The sequence below is a fragment of the Passer domesticus genome, chromosome 7, assembly GCF_036417665.1.
Source record: "Passer domesticus isolate bPasDom1 chromosome 7, bPasDom1.hap1, whole genome shotgun sequence".
NCBI lineage: Eukaryota > Metazoa > Chordata > Aves > Passeriformes > Passeridae > Passer > Passer domesticus.
In genome coordinates, this window is record NC_087480.1 from 7,532,205 (window position 1) to 7,549,632 (window position 17,428).

General features: G+C 41.5%; 1 protein-coding gene and 1 long non-coding RNA gene across 2 annotated transcripts in view; both read right to left on the minus strand.

The window, feature by feature from the left end:
- STK26 (serine/threonine kinase 26) overlaps positions 1-16,794 on the minus strand; it is a 29,826-nt gene extending 13,032 nt beyond the window's left edge. Inside the window, exons 1-3 of the mRNA XM_064426678.1 lie at positions 16,534-16,794; positions 16,307-16,428; positions 2,126-2,356 (exon numbers count right to left, since the gene is read on the minus strand). Coding sequence (XP_064282748.1) covers positions 2,126-2,356; positions 16,307-16,348 — 273 coding nt within the window. The 5' untranslated portion in view covers positions 16,349-16,428; positions 16,534-16,794. The remainder of the gene's footprint in view (positions 1-2,125; positions 2,357-16,306; positions 16,429-16,533) is intronic.
- LOC135304363 (uncharacterized) lies at positions 2,375-11,080 on the minus strand. The gene is made up of 3 exons (XR_010365774.1): positions 9,278-11,080; positions 5,376-7,921; positions 2,375-5,121 (listed from the first exon to the last, which is right to left on the minus strand). It is a non-coding gene; the product is annotated as an uncharacterized LOC135304363 (long non-coding RNA).
- Positions 16,795-17,428: the final 634 nt, after the last annotated feature.

Consider the following 17,428-nt stretch of genomic DNA (forward strand, 5'->3'; position numbering starts at 1 on the left):
TTACAGAATTAAAGGTATTCATTTATTTGTGGACATTTTTATTCATTTACTTGGGGAATAGCAAGCAGCAGAATTGCCTATTATGCTACTCTGGGATGGAAAACACTCCTGTGAACAATTTTTTTACCCTTTTTTTTTAAAGAGGAATTTCTTAAATGAATGAGAAAGTAACCAAAATTCCACAAACACCTCCCCAAACTTCATACACAGAAATCTTCCTTCCCCAAAAACTTTCCAAGTGTGAAAAGTAAACAAGAGATCAGCATTAATCTTTCAGAAAGTATCCATTTAGAACAGAAATGGAAAGAACTCACATAGTGGTGAGGAGAGTACTGCTGCATTAACATGCTCCTACATTTGCCAATAATTTTTTTAAAATAAAAAAAAAACTAAGCACAATTTAAAAGCTGTATAGCATTGATAGGATACCTAGACTTTACTTTCCACACCTATATTGCTGTAAATAATGATAAGACTATTTTCTTTCCCTATCCAATCCATATCTTATAAAGCTTTTTCCACCCCCCACCTCTGAGAAAACAAAGAACAAACAAAATAAATCCCCACCCAATCAAAGTTTAATTCCTCCATTCATAGCTGCTGAAATCACTGTTCAGTTCTGAGATTTCACAAAACACTTTTCCAAGCAAAAACACTGACATGTAAAAACACTTTCCAAGACTTATTTTGACCTGTTTGTACTTCAGGGCAAACAATTGGGCTTTTACAGCAAAAACCTGAATTGATGGACATGCAGGAGAACAGAATTCAGGACTTAGCTCATCACAGAAAATAAAGGACTGTAAAAGACTGATCATGTCTGGATCTGCAGCACCATTTGTGCACTGCTCCAGGGGAACTTTACTAGCTGAACTCAAAATTATCTTGAGATGAACCTGCTTGTTCTAATATGCTGTGATGGTAGAAAAATCCTACTTCTCAGATACTTATTACTTGTTCACAAACAAAACAAAAATCCCACTGATTGAGCCCAATAAAGAGAAGCAAAAATGGGTTATCAATGGCAATTTGTATGTTTAGTCAGGGGTGAAGAACTCACAGTAAACAGCAAAGCCATTACACGTGTCTTACATTAGACAAAGTGAGAAATTAGTATGTGGAGTATACTGAACATACTGGAAATATTGGAAAAATAACTTGCCCATTTAGCATTAAAATATAAAAATTGAATACTTTTGCAATTTAAATGGAAAAAAGCAAAATCTACAAAGAATATTACTAAAATTCTACAAATACTTTCATGTATCACTGAAACATACAGCACAAGTGTGAGACAGAGAACACTCATCAGAAATCTGTCTCTAAAATGTACAAAACCCCACTACACCTTAAGAAAGCAGAATTGCTGACAGGGAGACCAAGCACCAAAAACCAGAACCAACCAATAAAACCTTCCAAACTGAAGCAAACAAACCGAAACCAACAAAAAACTCAAACACAAGCAAATAACTCCTCCCAGATACTTAATATACTTTGAACTATCACTGAAACTTCAGCTTACATTAAATATTTTCAGGGATTTTTTAAAAGTCACCTAAAATATGTCAGCAGCGCAAAACATTTACTCAGTATTTCAGGTGAAAAGTTCATCAACATTTTGGTTTTCTGTAGGTTTTCTTTTTTGTTTGTTTGTTAAATTATGCCTTAGATAACACTTCACACAGTGGTTACATAACTCTGCTGATGTCAGTGTTACTTTGTCTCAGGCCTACTAAGCTGCATAACTGCCAACACATTTTACATGATGCAGGCTTTCTTTCCACACCAGGAACAGCTTTTGCTTCTGGAACTATGAAGGTGTATTTCTCTTGCTCAGAAGGGCCACAAAATTGTGCTAGGGATTGTGGAGGGAGGAGAGAAAACCAAGGCCCAAAAGCAATGGCAAAAAGAATCCTTTATCAACGCTGTTGATTCTTTAGCCATTTTATGCAAACCCCAGGCCCAAAGAGCAAGCAGCAAAAAGAGAAAAATGAAGTGAAAAACTATGTTCAAAGAAAAATAAAAACCTACTAAAAGTGCCAATTTGGCATGATAAATCTTCTTTAATTTTAGATTATTTTCCTAGCAGCATTCCAGCAAATCTTTGTGCAATACTATACATTACCTTTAAATATGATCCATAGTATTTTGTTACATAAGGACTATCACACTGACTTAAAACAGTTATCTCTTGCTGTATATCTTCTATTTCATCTTCTGCTTCCTCAAGGTCTATGATTTTTATGGCAACCACTTGCTGTGTCCGATTATCAATTCCTTTGAAGACTTCCCCAAAGGAGCCTTTCCCAATGCGTTCCAATTTTGTGAAGAGTTCTTCTGGGTCTGCTCTGTGGTTCTAGAAAAAGAAAAAAAAAAGGGAAAAAAGACACATGAGTTGCCTAATTTACTTCCAAGTCATTAGCCCTCATTACTCCCCAAGAAGCACACCATCCAGACTTACCACCACCACAAGGGTTGCATCAGGTAAATTTATTTCCTACACACTAATTTCTCATTCAGCTATTAGTTACAGAACATACATTATGCAATTCTGTCAAAGGTAAGTGAGCCTTAGCAGGGAGGGAGCCAGGTACAAACCTCATTTCACTTCCTCACACGACCACCCTTTAAAGAATAATCCTGTTCCTGACATTAATGCTGGCTGTGCAGGAATTCAGAAGACTGGGGAATGCAATGACTGGCACAGGACCACCACCACCATCACCCAGGCAGAAAAGGCTGGGCTTCCCACCTGGCCAAGAGCAGGCACAGCTCCCTGGCACGAAACACAGTGAGGGGTGCCCAGGAGAGGCTGGCATGACTGCCAGAGTCTGAGATCAGGTGAGACCAGGTGTCCTTGGGGCAGTTAAAAGGGCTGACAGAAAGATGAGCCAAAGGGACTGAGAGGTGTTCAGCAAGGAATGAGAAGCTGTCATGGAGTGCTGGACCTGTGGCACTGCTTGGAACTGGCTGGAATCACCACATGTGCCTTAGAGAGGGGAGCAGAGCACTGCTGAGGACACTGCTGGTTTGGAATCTCTGCTGAATAACTACTCTTAAAATCACCAGACTGGTTATTATAAAAATATTTTAAATTTCTTAGTAGTCAAGTAGACTTCTTAGTAGACAAGTGGTCGGGAGGGCAACAAAAAGGAAGCAAATTCTCATTTTCCTTTCAAGATAAAGCATGCCATGTAGCTGCTGAGAGAACCTTGCATATCCCAACATCAGAGCACTGGCTTTTGAAGGACATGGATGACACACTCCACAGTCTAACAACACAGAACTTGAGATCAGAGTACAAAAGTTTACAGAGAAACTTTTCAAGAGGTCAGACAGACACACCAAAAGAACAGAACAGCTCATGCTTTGCAGAGCAACAGAATTGAACACCTTACTGCTACCAGAACTGGGCAACTGACTGCACAAATCAGTGTTGAATAAAGAAACATCCCTGCCTGAAAAAGGCCCTCTAATTCAGTAAGAAATTTGGAAAATATGGAAGAAGTGCTTTGCTCTGCATCTCTCTCACATTCCAAAAGTCAGAACCAGCAAAAGAAGTGGCAGGTTTGGCAAAAGCAGGCATTTAACCTAAAGCACGGATAACCCTACACAACCAAATACTCAAGTATAACCATGAAACTCCAGAAAATAACTTTACCATTGGTGTTCTTGCAAACTCCTGAGAAAGTCTTTACTGGGGGAAAAAAAATGCATTAGTACTTTAAGCTAGTCTAAAATGGACTGTCCAATTTTCTTACCTCTGGGCCCTTACTGCTGCTTCTTCCCTTTGAACAGAACCAGAATTTATTCCACAATATGGTGAAATGAATCAGGAAACAGATTTAACTAAGAGTCAACCATATGATTTTTCAGGTTTATTTCAGGTATACTCCAAAAAATTATTGTAGGGACAGGTGTGGCAAAAGCAACAGTGACTGCCACCCAGCCTTTCCCTGGCAGATGCCTGTGAGATGCCAAACTGTCTCTAGCCTGGAATAATTTCTCAACTGCATTAGTTACAATAAGGAATAATTAACTGATAGTTCTCAATTTACAATAAACAAAGACAAACACTTCCAAGAAACAAGAGAGATGACTGGCAAAACTTTTTATTGATGCTTAAATACTGATCTTCACAAAACTTAGCTTCAATTTAGACATAATTGGAATCTGGGATTTCAGGAATTATTGAAACCTGTCAAGCACTTCTGGTCAGATAAAAGAAAAACAATTTAATAACAGACATGCTCAGCTAATACAGCCCTTCATAAATGTCTGATCACCTCACAGGGCAACACTTGGATTTTGCTGGGGGAGAAACCTTAAGCAGAAAACTCCTCTGGGCTCCTCAGCAGAAAAGCACATCACTCCATCCTATACACCTACTTAACTATCATAAACAGAACAAACCAGGCCTACAAATTCCCACCCCCAAGCTACTTCAGGTGAATCAGAACTTTAAAGGCTATTTTTTCTTCCAAGCTCTCCTGATGCCATTACGTGTGAGTGCTGGAGTACAGGGAGATCAGTCATGGCTGAACTTCCCAGTGCTGCAGAACTCCATGTACGTATCCCTGGGAGGAGGAGGTGGAACAGAGGGGCATCAGAGGAGAACAAACTGTGCAGGACTACTTGAGGAGACAGTCACATCTTTCTATTCTCAGAAAATCCTCTCACAGCAAGCAAAGTCAGCTTTACAGCTTCTGTTACTCACCGCGGTTGACAAGGGACTGTAGGACACTCCAGGATAAGGACAAATATTTCTGACCAACTACAGCTAATATTGAGATAATGTCCTTTGGAAAGACTTCAAACTTGTAACACTACATAACTTAAAAGATGGCCTGAGAACAAAGACTGCATTTGGAAACAGATTTGCTTTTACCTTTCTAAATTTCCTTGTCTTTAAGCTTACTGTTCTACAGGAATGTTTTTCTGTAACTAAGGAAAAAAAACCAAAACTTTAAAAGACTGCTCTGTAAACAAATGTATAGAAAGGATGGAGATATATTTATTATATATAATATATGTTATATTATACAAAGAGAAGTGTATATGTGTGTACACATCCTCAATACATACCAGTAAATTTCTGCAACACAGCTGCCAGCTAAACTTCTAATATGGTAGAAATTAAGATTTTTAACACTATTAACACTCCTGAGCAAAAACACCCATTGTTACTCATGTTGTTTCACAGATTTTTTCACTGAAATGGAAAAAAGCTTTGAAAGATGCCTGCACAAATAACCAGTATTCTTTTTTTAAAATAAATATTGGTTTCCATGGGAAGCCATGTCTGTTGGGCAGCAGATGGCAACAGCACAATAGACAGTACATGGACTCTATCATCACCTCTCCAAAGAGAATACCTATAAGTGGACAAATCAGGCAGAGAATGTCTTGCTCTTTCCCTCCCTAAGCCCAGTTCCAGACAAAAGCAGCAACAAGTACGACAAGCACAGGCACATCCACATGCCAGCTCCATCCTGCCAGTGTGACTAAGAGCAGCAGGAGCATGACAACACAAGCCCTCTCTACACCCTCTGCACTGTTTCCAAGTGCACCATTCCAGCAGCCCAGCACAGCCACAGAGCCTGGGGCCTTCAGGAAATCTCTCCTCTCTTATTCAACCTTGTGCCATCCCTGTATGTGTTTATACACATCTGTATGTGCACACAAAGTCACACAATCTGGCTCCAGAAGGACCTTGGGAGGTTATCCAGCCTGGCCACCTGCTCAGAAGCCCCAAATAAAAAACACTATAGCATCATTTTTGCCAGCATTTTTTTAACATAATTTTTGCCAGTTGTGTCAAGCATTCTGCCAATCTGGCTTATATAACCTCTTGCCTTTGATTCCAATAAACACATGTTTCTGAAGCAATGCTCTGGCTGTGCTCTGCTAAAAGACTGACTTGCTGACTCACCTTTTCACCTCTGTCATGTACCTGTTCTTCAAATTCTGAATTTTTCCTTTAAAACAAAGTTAAAACATACTGAATATGTAAGTTCCAAGATGATACAGAAATCTAATGACACAGACCAAATTAGAAGAAACAGGCTGTGTCCAGATCACAGTCCTGTGAGATTTCTCCTAAGCAGTCTGTCAGTGTGAGAACATACATCCTCTTGTCTTAACAGTATTTCTAAAACCTGACCAAGAAATGCTGTTACACTAGGAGGACATTCAAGCATCTCCCAGGCTTTATCTGGAACAGAAATTAGAATTGTAGCACTGCTACAGAGTACCTCACGTACACTTACACCGACATTACCCAAATATGCCTTAAATAAAGATATAATAATTAGTTCAAAGGATTTTATAAAAAGTTTGTAAGAGAAGCCCATAGAGTGTTTACTCATGTTTTTCAAGCAGACACTACTATGGCAGCTAACAGATCCTTGTATCTTTGGAAGCCATCAGAATTACCTGTGTTTAAAAGACTGTCATTTCAAGCAATTCCATTTGCAGGCATTTACCTATTCTCAGATAATAAAGTACCTTTTAAATTTTTATTCTGTTCAGACCCCCCAAAAATAAAATTAAGAGGGAGTAAGATTGACAAACCTGATAGGCTACAGTACTACTTAAGAGTAATGTGTTAATCAACAGATAAGTCTTCTTTATCTCTTGCCATACACTAACTGCATGTAGTTTCAGATATTTATATATATATATATATCTATATATAGACACACACTAATTATACACCATGCATATTAAAACATGCAACAATATTTATTCACATAAATTACATATATTTTCATATTTTACTTGCATAAGGAAGTTACTCACAGAAACTGTGCCATAGGCATGTATGTGTGTGTGTATACATAAAATTTTAAATAGTTTGAAGTTAATGAAGGCACAGGTGCAGATCCATTATTACTTAAAAAAATAAGAAAAAATGAACCTGCTGACATTCAGGACAAGGGTAGAACCTGTAGACATCTCTTTTTCTTCATCTTGAACATATAAACACTTTTTTCAGCTATTTTGGCATGTAAATATACTCTGATGTTGCCCTGCAGTCCTGTTCAAGACCAAGATATCAGGATTTGATTATATTTACTGGAACTCTATGATACATATGCATAGAATATTACTTTAACAACAAAACAATTTGATTTTATCAGATTTTTACATTATCTACAAGTTTTTCTACTCAGTGGGTAATAAAAACTAGATCTGGGTTTTGCTGTCCTTAAATAGGACCTGACCTCTGTTACACCCTTTATGAAACATCTCTCTTATCTGACAGGGCCAAGACTCATTGCCATTTTTAGTGACAACCTAGGGAACTTCATATAAAAGCAAGAACAGCAAGCAAAAATGCATGTGGTTTTGTTTTAACCAAGTCAGCCATAAAGTGAGCTGCTTGAGAATTTCCATGACTATCACAACTCTAAAATCAGCATTCAAATCCACCTATTGTCAGATTTTTAAGGAAAGAACTACCTTAATACCCAAACCACCTCTGACCTGTGGCAGATGAGAGCTGTCAACTGTACGTTATGCTGGAAATGGAAACCACTGAACTCACTTCCTCTATTCTTAGCTTTTTTTTCACACAACATAAAGCAGCTTAAGAAAAAGCATAAATAAGCACAGAAAAAGACTAATACCATATGCTGCAAAGATTAGCTCTTTCACACAACGCAATTTTAAAAATGTACACCAATTATTTATACAGAGCACTCTGCAAGGAGGAAAGGAAACAAAGAGAAATTTCCCAAGACAGTGAGTTTTTCCAGAACTGATATCCTACACATCCTACAGTTCAAATGGAGTCCCACTTGGCTGCTATTCTATGTATCAATACCTTTTAACTATCTAGTGTATTTTTAAAATGTCCTCAAACCACTGCATACAGCTACATAATCTCCAGTCTGTTCACATCTCTGAGGAGCAGAACCTATTAAAAAAATCAGAGAAATTAAGGTGGGGGGAACACACAAATTACATGATTGAGTCTTTACTATGATTTCAAAAAGATGTGAGTGGCTGAATGTTTTTTAGCTAGAAGCATGGACATCCTGAAATGGAGAGAGAAATCAGTTCAAGATATCAACAGGTTCTGGTGTTCCAGTGTATCAACTAACTCTGTTCTGCATTTAGTAAGAGTTCAACAAACTGATCTTTCACAAGTTTCATTTTCTCTGTTGAACAGTGCAGGAAAAGTGACTGCTGAATGAGTAACTAACCCACCTCAACAAACTAACCTGAATCAGAAGCCAAAACATAAAGGACTACTGCAATTTCTCCTTGCTCAAGGAGAAAATTAAGAACACTTGTAACTTCTACATTTAAAGAACTGCTTTGAAAAATGTACTCTGCAGAGAGGTTTCAAAGGCCACATCTAACAGCAATATGGAAAAATAACCATTTATGGGCTGCAGCCTACTTTTAGCAGTGTGCCTCTCCTTTCAGCACCAGCCTGCTTATCAGTACACAAACAATTTTTTATTATTTTTGCCACACCCATTTAAAGGAGTAAACGTGTCAGAACTGCCAGCAATAACCTATGTCACCACAGCATTTCAACCATTTTCCTAATATTTAAATACAGCTAAGTGGCAACTGTTACATAAACTTGACAGGCCTTCTCACTCTAGAAGACATTTTAGCATTTCCTGTGTAAATTAGGACTTGATACACAGACCTTCCTCCTGTAAATAAGATTAGAATTATACTACAAGCCAGCTAGAACACAAATAGCAACAAAATACAGGTTTTTTACTTGCCAATCCATATACTAAAAAGTAGCAAAAAGACCTCAAGTATGACACACATTAGTTCTTTTGCTAAATCTCTCCACTGAAGAAGTCATTACTTATTTTCAGGCCAAACAAAATTAAAGTGAGCCACAAACACACTAGCTGAAAAAGGATGGCTCCAAACCACAGTGTGGGTGGGTTAAAGAGCAGGCCACAAGTTTAGTTACCACAGATAAGGCTCCAGGCACAGAGACTGCCTGCAGTGCACCCTAAGTGGGACCCCATACTTAGAGGGTATCACTGCTCCTCTAATTTGGGGAGGGACCATTTGGAGAAAGGAAGGCAAACACCAATCTGCTAGAATCCTACTGCTTCTGTCCTCTCCACTAAGGCTAGAGGACCAAAGCTTGAAAGCTGTACTTTCTTCTTGAACACTTGCCCTTGATCATATCAATGATACTGGACCTGAAGCTACAAAAAGCACACAAGGAAAAACCAGAAATACCACTCCAAAATGAGCTGTAAAGAAAGAAACCTCTGCTGCCAGAACCAACCTGCCCGTTTCAGGAAACTCCTTTTTCAATTACTTTGCAGCTCATTCATAGCATGGCAAAGCATCTCATTACATAAAAGGCAAGGGGAAGGGGGAGGGGAGGAAAAGAAACACCCTGGAAGAAAAAAAAAAAAAAAAAAGAATCAGATTCTTCTTGCCAACTAGGCTAGAATAAAGCTGTGCAGGAATGTGAAAATGTTCATGTTATGACCAGCTGCCAGATGACACCTTCCTAGGTGAGAGATCAACAGCAAGAACATTTTGCTTGTGTTCTCTATGGTTTTAACTGATCTACATCAATACAAATCCAATCTTTTTACTCAGTGTTTTACATTTAGGCATGTTACAACACTCATGGTCGCTTCAAGTTGTACACTGTTCTTATTATTCTGCATTCAGCTCTCAAGACAGAAGGCTCCACTGAAACACAGCTCAACATCTAGCAAAGCATAGACACCCTCTGATCCTCCCCCAGTCAACATTATTCAGATATTCAGAAAATATAACAGTATCCAGTTGAGAGGAAAGCCTGCAAAAGATTGGGGAGCAGGAGGAAACAGGAAAAAAACCTCCATTCTCCAGGACTGAACACATGGTTCTTGAATTCTGGTTCATGTAAACAGTGAAGCCACTCTGGGCTCTCATTCTCCCTTCTAAGGCTCAAGTGTGAAACCTGCAGATTTCTGCACATTTCTCATTCATTTTTTTCCTTCACTGATGCACAGAGAATATATGCAGAATCATGATAGACCTTGTCAGAAAGCTTCTTCAGATAAGCTGCCTCAATCAAGACCATCCAGATTTCAGCAACATAACTTGGATACACACTTCCAAAAACTGCAGTTTTGTGCAATGCTTCAAAGTTTTCCCTATGAAGAAGGAACTAAGTTGGAGCCGTGCTCTCTCCTGAGCTATGGACCTAATCAATATATCCCATCTCTGCAAAAACATGTGCACAAAATATGATAAAGAATGAGACCAGCAAGCTACTGCTACCTTGTCAGTACCTGTATTAATTTCTCTGATTCAGTTACTTTTGCCGAGTCTATTTGGTTAGCAATCCTGTGGCAGAGGAGATTTCAGTGAATGTCACCAGGTGGGCACCTTTCCCAGGAGATTTAAACTCTCCTTCAGAGCCAAGGAGTGTGCTCAGTGATCCTCACCTAATCAGCAGAACAGACATGTTCCAGCAGAACTGCAAGAAGTTTAAATTTCAAGAACAAATGACAGATATTTAAATAAATGCTGGTGAGGCAGTATTAGGAAGGAATTTTCTTTCCAATTATTGTAAAAAAGAAATAGCAGGATTTGGAACAGTGACTCCTGACGCAATAGATACCTCACCAACTACTGCTTTGAAGACACCATACAAGCAGACACCTACAGCATGACGAAAAATATTTATCACAGAAGCACTTCAAAACCAACTTTCTACCATTCATCTCCAACCTCATCTTCCCAAAACACATTTCTGAATGCTTCTGTCAATTATTAAATTCAGTCCCTAAGAATAAATGAAAGGCAAAACAACAGTATCATATAATTTACCAAATGTCACAACTTCTAAATCTGAAGACAGTCCCCAAAGAGAACACAAGTGGTCCTTTTACTACTGGTTTTAAAACTCAGCCTTTCACTTTTATAGATGACTGAAAGCTGGGGCTACTACTCTTGTCTATCTTCACCAAACATTTCACAGTTATCATAGGACAAATGCTGCTGCAGAAGCACACTCAGTCATATATATGCCTCCTGGTGTACCACGGAGTTTCTGTATAAAAAGAAACATTTCTCCCCTCAAAATATGTACCTGAATAAAAAATTGCAATATATTACTGAACTACTGCTTGCTATACATTCTCCTTTTGGAGAAAAAGGAAAAAAGCAAGACAAAACTTTCATAAGGACTTGTAAAGCTGAGACACTGGAGTTCAACAACAGCCACTGCAAATATATTCAATCTTAAAATCAAAATAAAATAACAATTATATCCTTTTAAAAGTTAGAATTCTATTTTCAGATGTAATGTTTTTACCTTTGGGGGAATGTTATTCTCTGCCCAAAACTGACAGTGTATGATGGTACAGAACAGCACAGAGATTGAGGTGAGCTGGTCTATGTGCTCTCTGCAGTTTCAGCTGGTTTGCCTCTGAATTCCAAGTCAAAGCACTCAATGTGTCTATAAAACTGTAAAATACGCACAGAAAATACTACTACAGGACTGGACTTTTTCTTTTAACTCTGACAAAAGCATCTGCTAAATTCCAGGTGATTATACCTGCACAGCTCCCAGGTACTGAATATTTTTCAGAGCTCTGTCTACTCTCCTCCTGTGACACTAGTAAGACATTACAAGGATGACTGAGCCATAATTTTCTTGCCACCAGAGTGACTTACCACGAGGCCTAAGAAGGAAGAACCAAGCTCAGCTAATACAGCCTGATCTGATTTGGGAATCTACTATTAGATACAATAGAGCTGGCCCTGCACAACCAGGAAAGAAACAACTGCAGTGTTGAATTCCACAAATATTTTGTGCTTCAAACAGAAAAAAGTCTTGTTCTCCATAAGGCTTAAAATATTGTCTTCCTGCAGTCTACCTGCACCACAGCAGGACCTCAAAGCACCAATCAAGGACCTGAAACTGGAAAAAACACCACAGTCCACATCAACTAAATCATAAGACATCAGTTTTCTAGGCACTGTGGAAGTCTCCTGGTGTCCAACAACTGCTAGACTTTCCAGTTTCCCTTAAGTAAGACATGTTTCTAAATAGTAAAAGTTTAAAGCCTTTTCAAATTTGCTGTAGAAATATCTGGATACAGCTCAGTTCCTAGGAGAGGAATAAATTAAAAGAACCTTGACTTAATCTTTCTTCAAAGATTTAAGTTTCTCTAACATGCACTTTCTAAACATTTAAGTATTTTATAACAACAGACTGGCTACTCTTAATAGAAGCCATATTATTTTAACTTCAGTGCATAAGGTTTACTAGAAATCTGACACACTCCCAGCCTAGCTTTAGGTACCACACATTTCTAGATGTGCACTAAGTTAATAGAAAATGTGGGTTTTTTTCTAGGGCTACGAAAAAGACCATTTACAAAATTAAACACTACCTCTCATCTTTCTCTACTCACCCAGCCAGGCATTAAGTGATCTGCCCCTGAGCAGCCTGCAGGGAGGGACTCTCCAGCTGCCAGGCTCAGGCTGCCCTAGGGCCACTCTGTTAACCAGCAGCACAGAGAGCAAAGCTCACCTTGACATCCAAGTTTTCATTTAATCAAGCAATCCTTCAATTGTGAATCAGAGTACACTGCCTGACAGGTCACATGCTCCTGGCTGCTACACTTTTAGAGGAAGTTAGGTTCTTTATTGCAAGATAGCCTGAATGCCAGCAAAAACAGATGGAGAGCAGCTCTAAACAACCTTTCTGGCTGTGCTCAAAACAAGTGTCATACAGCATCAGGAGATATCAACAAAGCCATGAGAAAGGAAACAGAAAGTGTTTAGGTGAGTAGGATAGCAGAGATAACGGGACATAAAGCCCCAAACCACATTCCAAAGACACACATGCTAACAAAAAATATAAATGAGAATAATCGACATTTCAATCAGTTAATAAATTAATATTTGAGACTTAAAGTTTTGCATGACAAATTAAAATATGAAAAGGGTAAGTTTATACATTAAAACACCACCAGCTAAAAAATTCGTTTAGTACTTGAGTGATGCTCCAGCAAATTTACAGACTACCTTAGAAAATTTAAATGCGGACATATTGAAAAGTACCCTCCCTGTCCACCTTAGAAAGCTTAATTGTTACTCACTTGCAAGTGAACAGTTTCCAACCTCTTTTATTTGTAAAGGGTTCTGGAGCATTGTGTGAGATGCTAAGAACATAAGTTCATCAGAAACACATCAATCTCAAATGACATCCCTGAAATGTTCCGATCACTTGAAACAAACAAACTCTGAACTGTGCACTCTGCCAGGCAATACAAGAACACTCAGGACTAATAATAAGGGATCCAACACCTCCTTCACTCCAGCTGTTCTCAGCACCTGGGCTGGCAAAGACACAGGCAACGTGTCTCCTGCAAGCTGGATCCAGAAATGTTCTGTAGGAGTTCAGCTGGATTCCTTGAAGCCAGTGCTGGTGAACAAGTTTCTCACTGTGAGAGCTCAAAGCATTCCAGACTGAGAACTAGTTTGAATATTTTTATCCCAAGGAACAAAGTTACTGTGACACTACTGAATAAAACCTCAAACCTGACAATCAAGCTCACTGCAAACTGTGATTCCCGTAACCAGGACACCTTAACTGTGCTCACCATCCTTTCCATTTCCCATCTCATCTTGGATTCTGTGTAAAATGCCATAATTTGGGGTATCATATTCAGCTTCAGACCACCCATGTTATACACACACTGAGTACTTGGACCTTACTAAATGGGCTCAGAAGTTAGAGAGCTGGCTAAGCCAACACTGCACAACTGCATCAAGTGGAGCCTTTCCAAAGGAGCAAGGAAACTGAATGTGTTTAGGAAGTTGTTGCAGAGGCAAGAATTGTTAGGTATAAAATTTGGTTTTGTTAGGGACACAAGACAGGTTAAACAGAATGTAACCACTACACAAACAAATGGCTCTGTAACTACTCATAAGGGCGACAGATAATACCACCTCTGGGTCTGCCATTGCTGCCAGGGGACTAAAGTCAGACTCAAGTCCACCAAAATAACTCTGTGTGATTTTCTGTAATTTTCCATGTTTGAGGTTTTCTTTAAAGGGGACCTGACTCTTCATAAGGTAAAAAATCTTAAAAGAGTCAAAAAAGCTCCTGATATACTTTGGTGATAAACTGTCTTAAGCCTTGTTTTTGGAGTATGTGAATTACATAACATGTTTATTTCTGGATTTTTCTTGATACTTTTCGTATAATCAAACGTAAGGAAAAGCATAAGGTGACAATAAAGCTGAAAACTTCAAGCTTGTGACATTCAGTTTCCAACTGTTATATTCAATAAAATCTTTCCTCCACAGATTACAAAACAAGAGGTTTGACATTACACTTTCCCACAGTGATAGTCTTAACATAACTATTACATCTTGCATCACAGAGGAACCTGTTTATTTCTTCTTCAATCAATCACCACACATTTACTTTAACACTGAGCAGAAGCAGGCACACTTTTACCATCACTTAGATGATCCTGCCTGAATAGTCCAGAGAGGTTAAAAAACCCCAAAGGAAACAGCTCTTCTACCTCAGGCTGCCATGCAGTTGTTGTGTTGGTTTCAGTTTATTTTTTAAATTAATATACTCTGTATTATGACTCTTATAGAAGAAGGATGAGCAGATTAACATTGCACCAAATTGTATTTTTTTATATTCTGAGGGTTTCAGGACTTGTGCAATCATCTTCATAAAAAAAAAATCACCAAGGAAAAAACTTTAATTCTATGCATCTGGATTTATCTCATAGTCTGAAAATGTTTTTAACATACCGATATATGTTAAGGGCTGTGGGTTACACTAATAACAATATTAGTGGTAATAGGGATGTTATTAGGATAAAGTTTATTGGTATAACAATGAAAAAACCAGAACCTTAAATAATTTCAAGGTTCTTTTCTGTTGGCAGTTACAGAAAATAGGACAGCAATACACTAAGCAGATATAAACATAGGAAATTGACAAACTAGAATGTTGAAACAGAAGTTTCCCAAATACAAACACACTAGAAAGCCCAGAGGCTGTAATTAAAGAAGCTCAGACTAAAGCCTTTAAATCTTTTATCACAAAATTTCTTCAGGATGTTCTAATGCAACAGTTATTCTGACACAATGGAACAAGTAGGCTGAGAAGATGTGCCTTGTGTCCTCTTATAGAAACAGAAAGTCAGTGAATGACTATAATTTAACAGATTTCAGAAAGCCTAAAAATTATTAGAAAAGAGAAAGGTAAACTAAACCATAGCACTGTAACTGGCATAAATATGTAACTACTGTTTATACATCAATTCCACACTTTCTAGAAGTCATAAAATTACCTGACCGAGAGATATATTAACTTTTTGTTCTGAAGCTTCCTGAACTCTACTGTATCTCTCACATACACAAAGATGTATCATAAATGTTTCTGTATTATTTGAAGGGAAAAAACCTCCGATGTTATACAGGTATGACTATCCCAGAAGTTAAGAGAATGCTCAAAACACTGACTAGTCTGCCAGTGTCTGACAAACAAAAATCAGCACTGAAATGAGCTGGATTCGCAACTCCTTTACACCGATAAAGATCTCTGGCTAAATTTGTATCAGATTGTCCAGTGGAGTAAGAATGAAGAGTCAGAGCTATTCCACCTTTCCTATGAAAGTCAGTAACATAACAACTTGTTTGTTTTCTAAGCAGGTAAAGACAAACACACAAAAACGACACTAGGCCTCACTCCCAGGCGAGGAGAGGGGCAGGTTTCTGACAGACTGCGCTCCCCGGTGCTCTGTCCCCACCAGACCTGGTGGTACCACCTTTCCATGAATCCCGAGGTCCTCCGGGAAGCTGCACTACAGGCCCAGCGCCAGGCTGGTGGGGAAGTCCTGCAGCAGGTCCGCCTGCCAGCGCGCCTGCTATGTCATTTACAGCGCACCCACACACCCTGCGATTAACTCCACTTCGCCTTTAATCAGTTTTAGAGGCTCTTACGTGCCCCTGGATGCGGCGCGGCCACCCCTGAACAAAGGGAGGCAGGGAGGGAGGGGAATCCCTTCTCCTCCGCCGGGCTGCAGGCACGCGGCCCCCGAAGCCTGCCGTTACCTCGGGGCAGCGCCTGCCTCCCTCCCTCGCTCCCCCGGCGAGGCGGCCGGCCCGGGCTCCCCCCGGCCCCAGCGCGGCCTCCCCGCGGCCCCGCTCCGCTTCGCCCACCCGCGGCCCCCCGCGCCCCGGCGGCGGCTCCGCCCGGTGCGGGCCGCAAGCGCCGCTTCCGGAGCCGGGGCCGGCGCCTCCATTTTGGGCCCGGTGCGGAGCTCACCTGCATGCCGGGCACTTGCACCGCCACGGGCGAGTGGGCCATGGCGGGCTGCGGCGGCCGGGCGGGCGCCGCCCGCTGCTCCCCGATCTCGGCCTCTTTCTCCTGGGCGGCGGCGGCGGGGCCTGGAAGGACAAAGCGGCGGGGAGGCGGCGGCTTCAGCGCGGGCCGCGCTCCCTCCTTCCCTCCCCGCCCTGCCCGCCGGCCCCCGCCCGCCGCCGGCTCCTCACCTCGCGGCCGCGGGGCTGCGCTGCGCGAAGGGCGGGCGGGGGTCGCTAGCGCCGCTGTCCCCTGCCCGCCGGGCTCCCCGCAGCGGCCCTGCCCATGCCCCGCTCCCCGGTCCCGGCGCGGGGGCGGCTGCTCGGGGCCCCCCGGGGTGGCGGCTCTCGGCGCGGCCGGGGCTGGCTCAGAGCGCCATGTCGGGCTCCGGCTGCAGGCGGCGGCTGCTGTGCGGCGGCTGCTTCCGTCTCGGCTCCGGCCTCGCGGGGCGGAGCCGCCGCACGGCCCTGGCGTCACGGCGCCCGCCTCCCCGGGCGGGCCGGGGCCGGGGCACGGCGGAGGAGGGGCCGCGGGGACCCCTCAGCGTCAGCGCGCCCCGGGCTGGGGACTGCGCTGACCGCGCTGTCACAGAGTCACCAACACTCAGGTTGGAAAAGATCTCAGGTCATCGAGTCCAACCGATGGCCCAGCACCACTTTGTCAGCCAGGCCATGGCACCCAGTGCCACGTTCAGTCTTAAACACCTCCAGGGATGGTGACTCCATCACCTCCCCGGGCTGCCTGTTCCAATGTCTAATCACCCTTTTGTGAAGAAATTCTTTCTAATGCCCAATCTAAACCTCCCTGGCACAGCTAAGATCTCATCCCCTTGTCCTGTTTGGTTCCCCGGGAGAAGAGCCCGACCCCGCCTGGCTGCAGCCTCCTGTGGGGAGCTGTACAGAGCAGCCAGGTCCTCCCTAAGCGTCCTTTTCTCCGGGCAAACACCCCCAGCTCCCTCGAGGGCTCCCCTCAGTGCTCCGGGTGCTTCAGTTCTGTTGCCCTTCTCTGGACTCGTTCCAGCACCTCCATGTCCTTCCTGAGCTGAGGGGCCCAGAACTGGACACGGCACCCGAGGTGCAGCCTCGC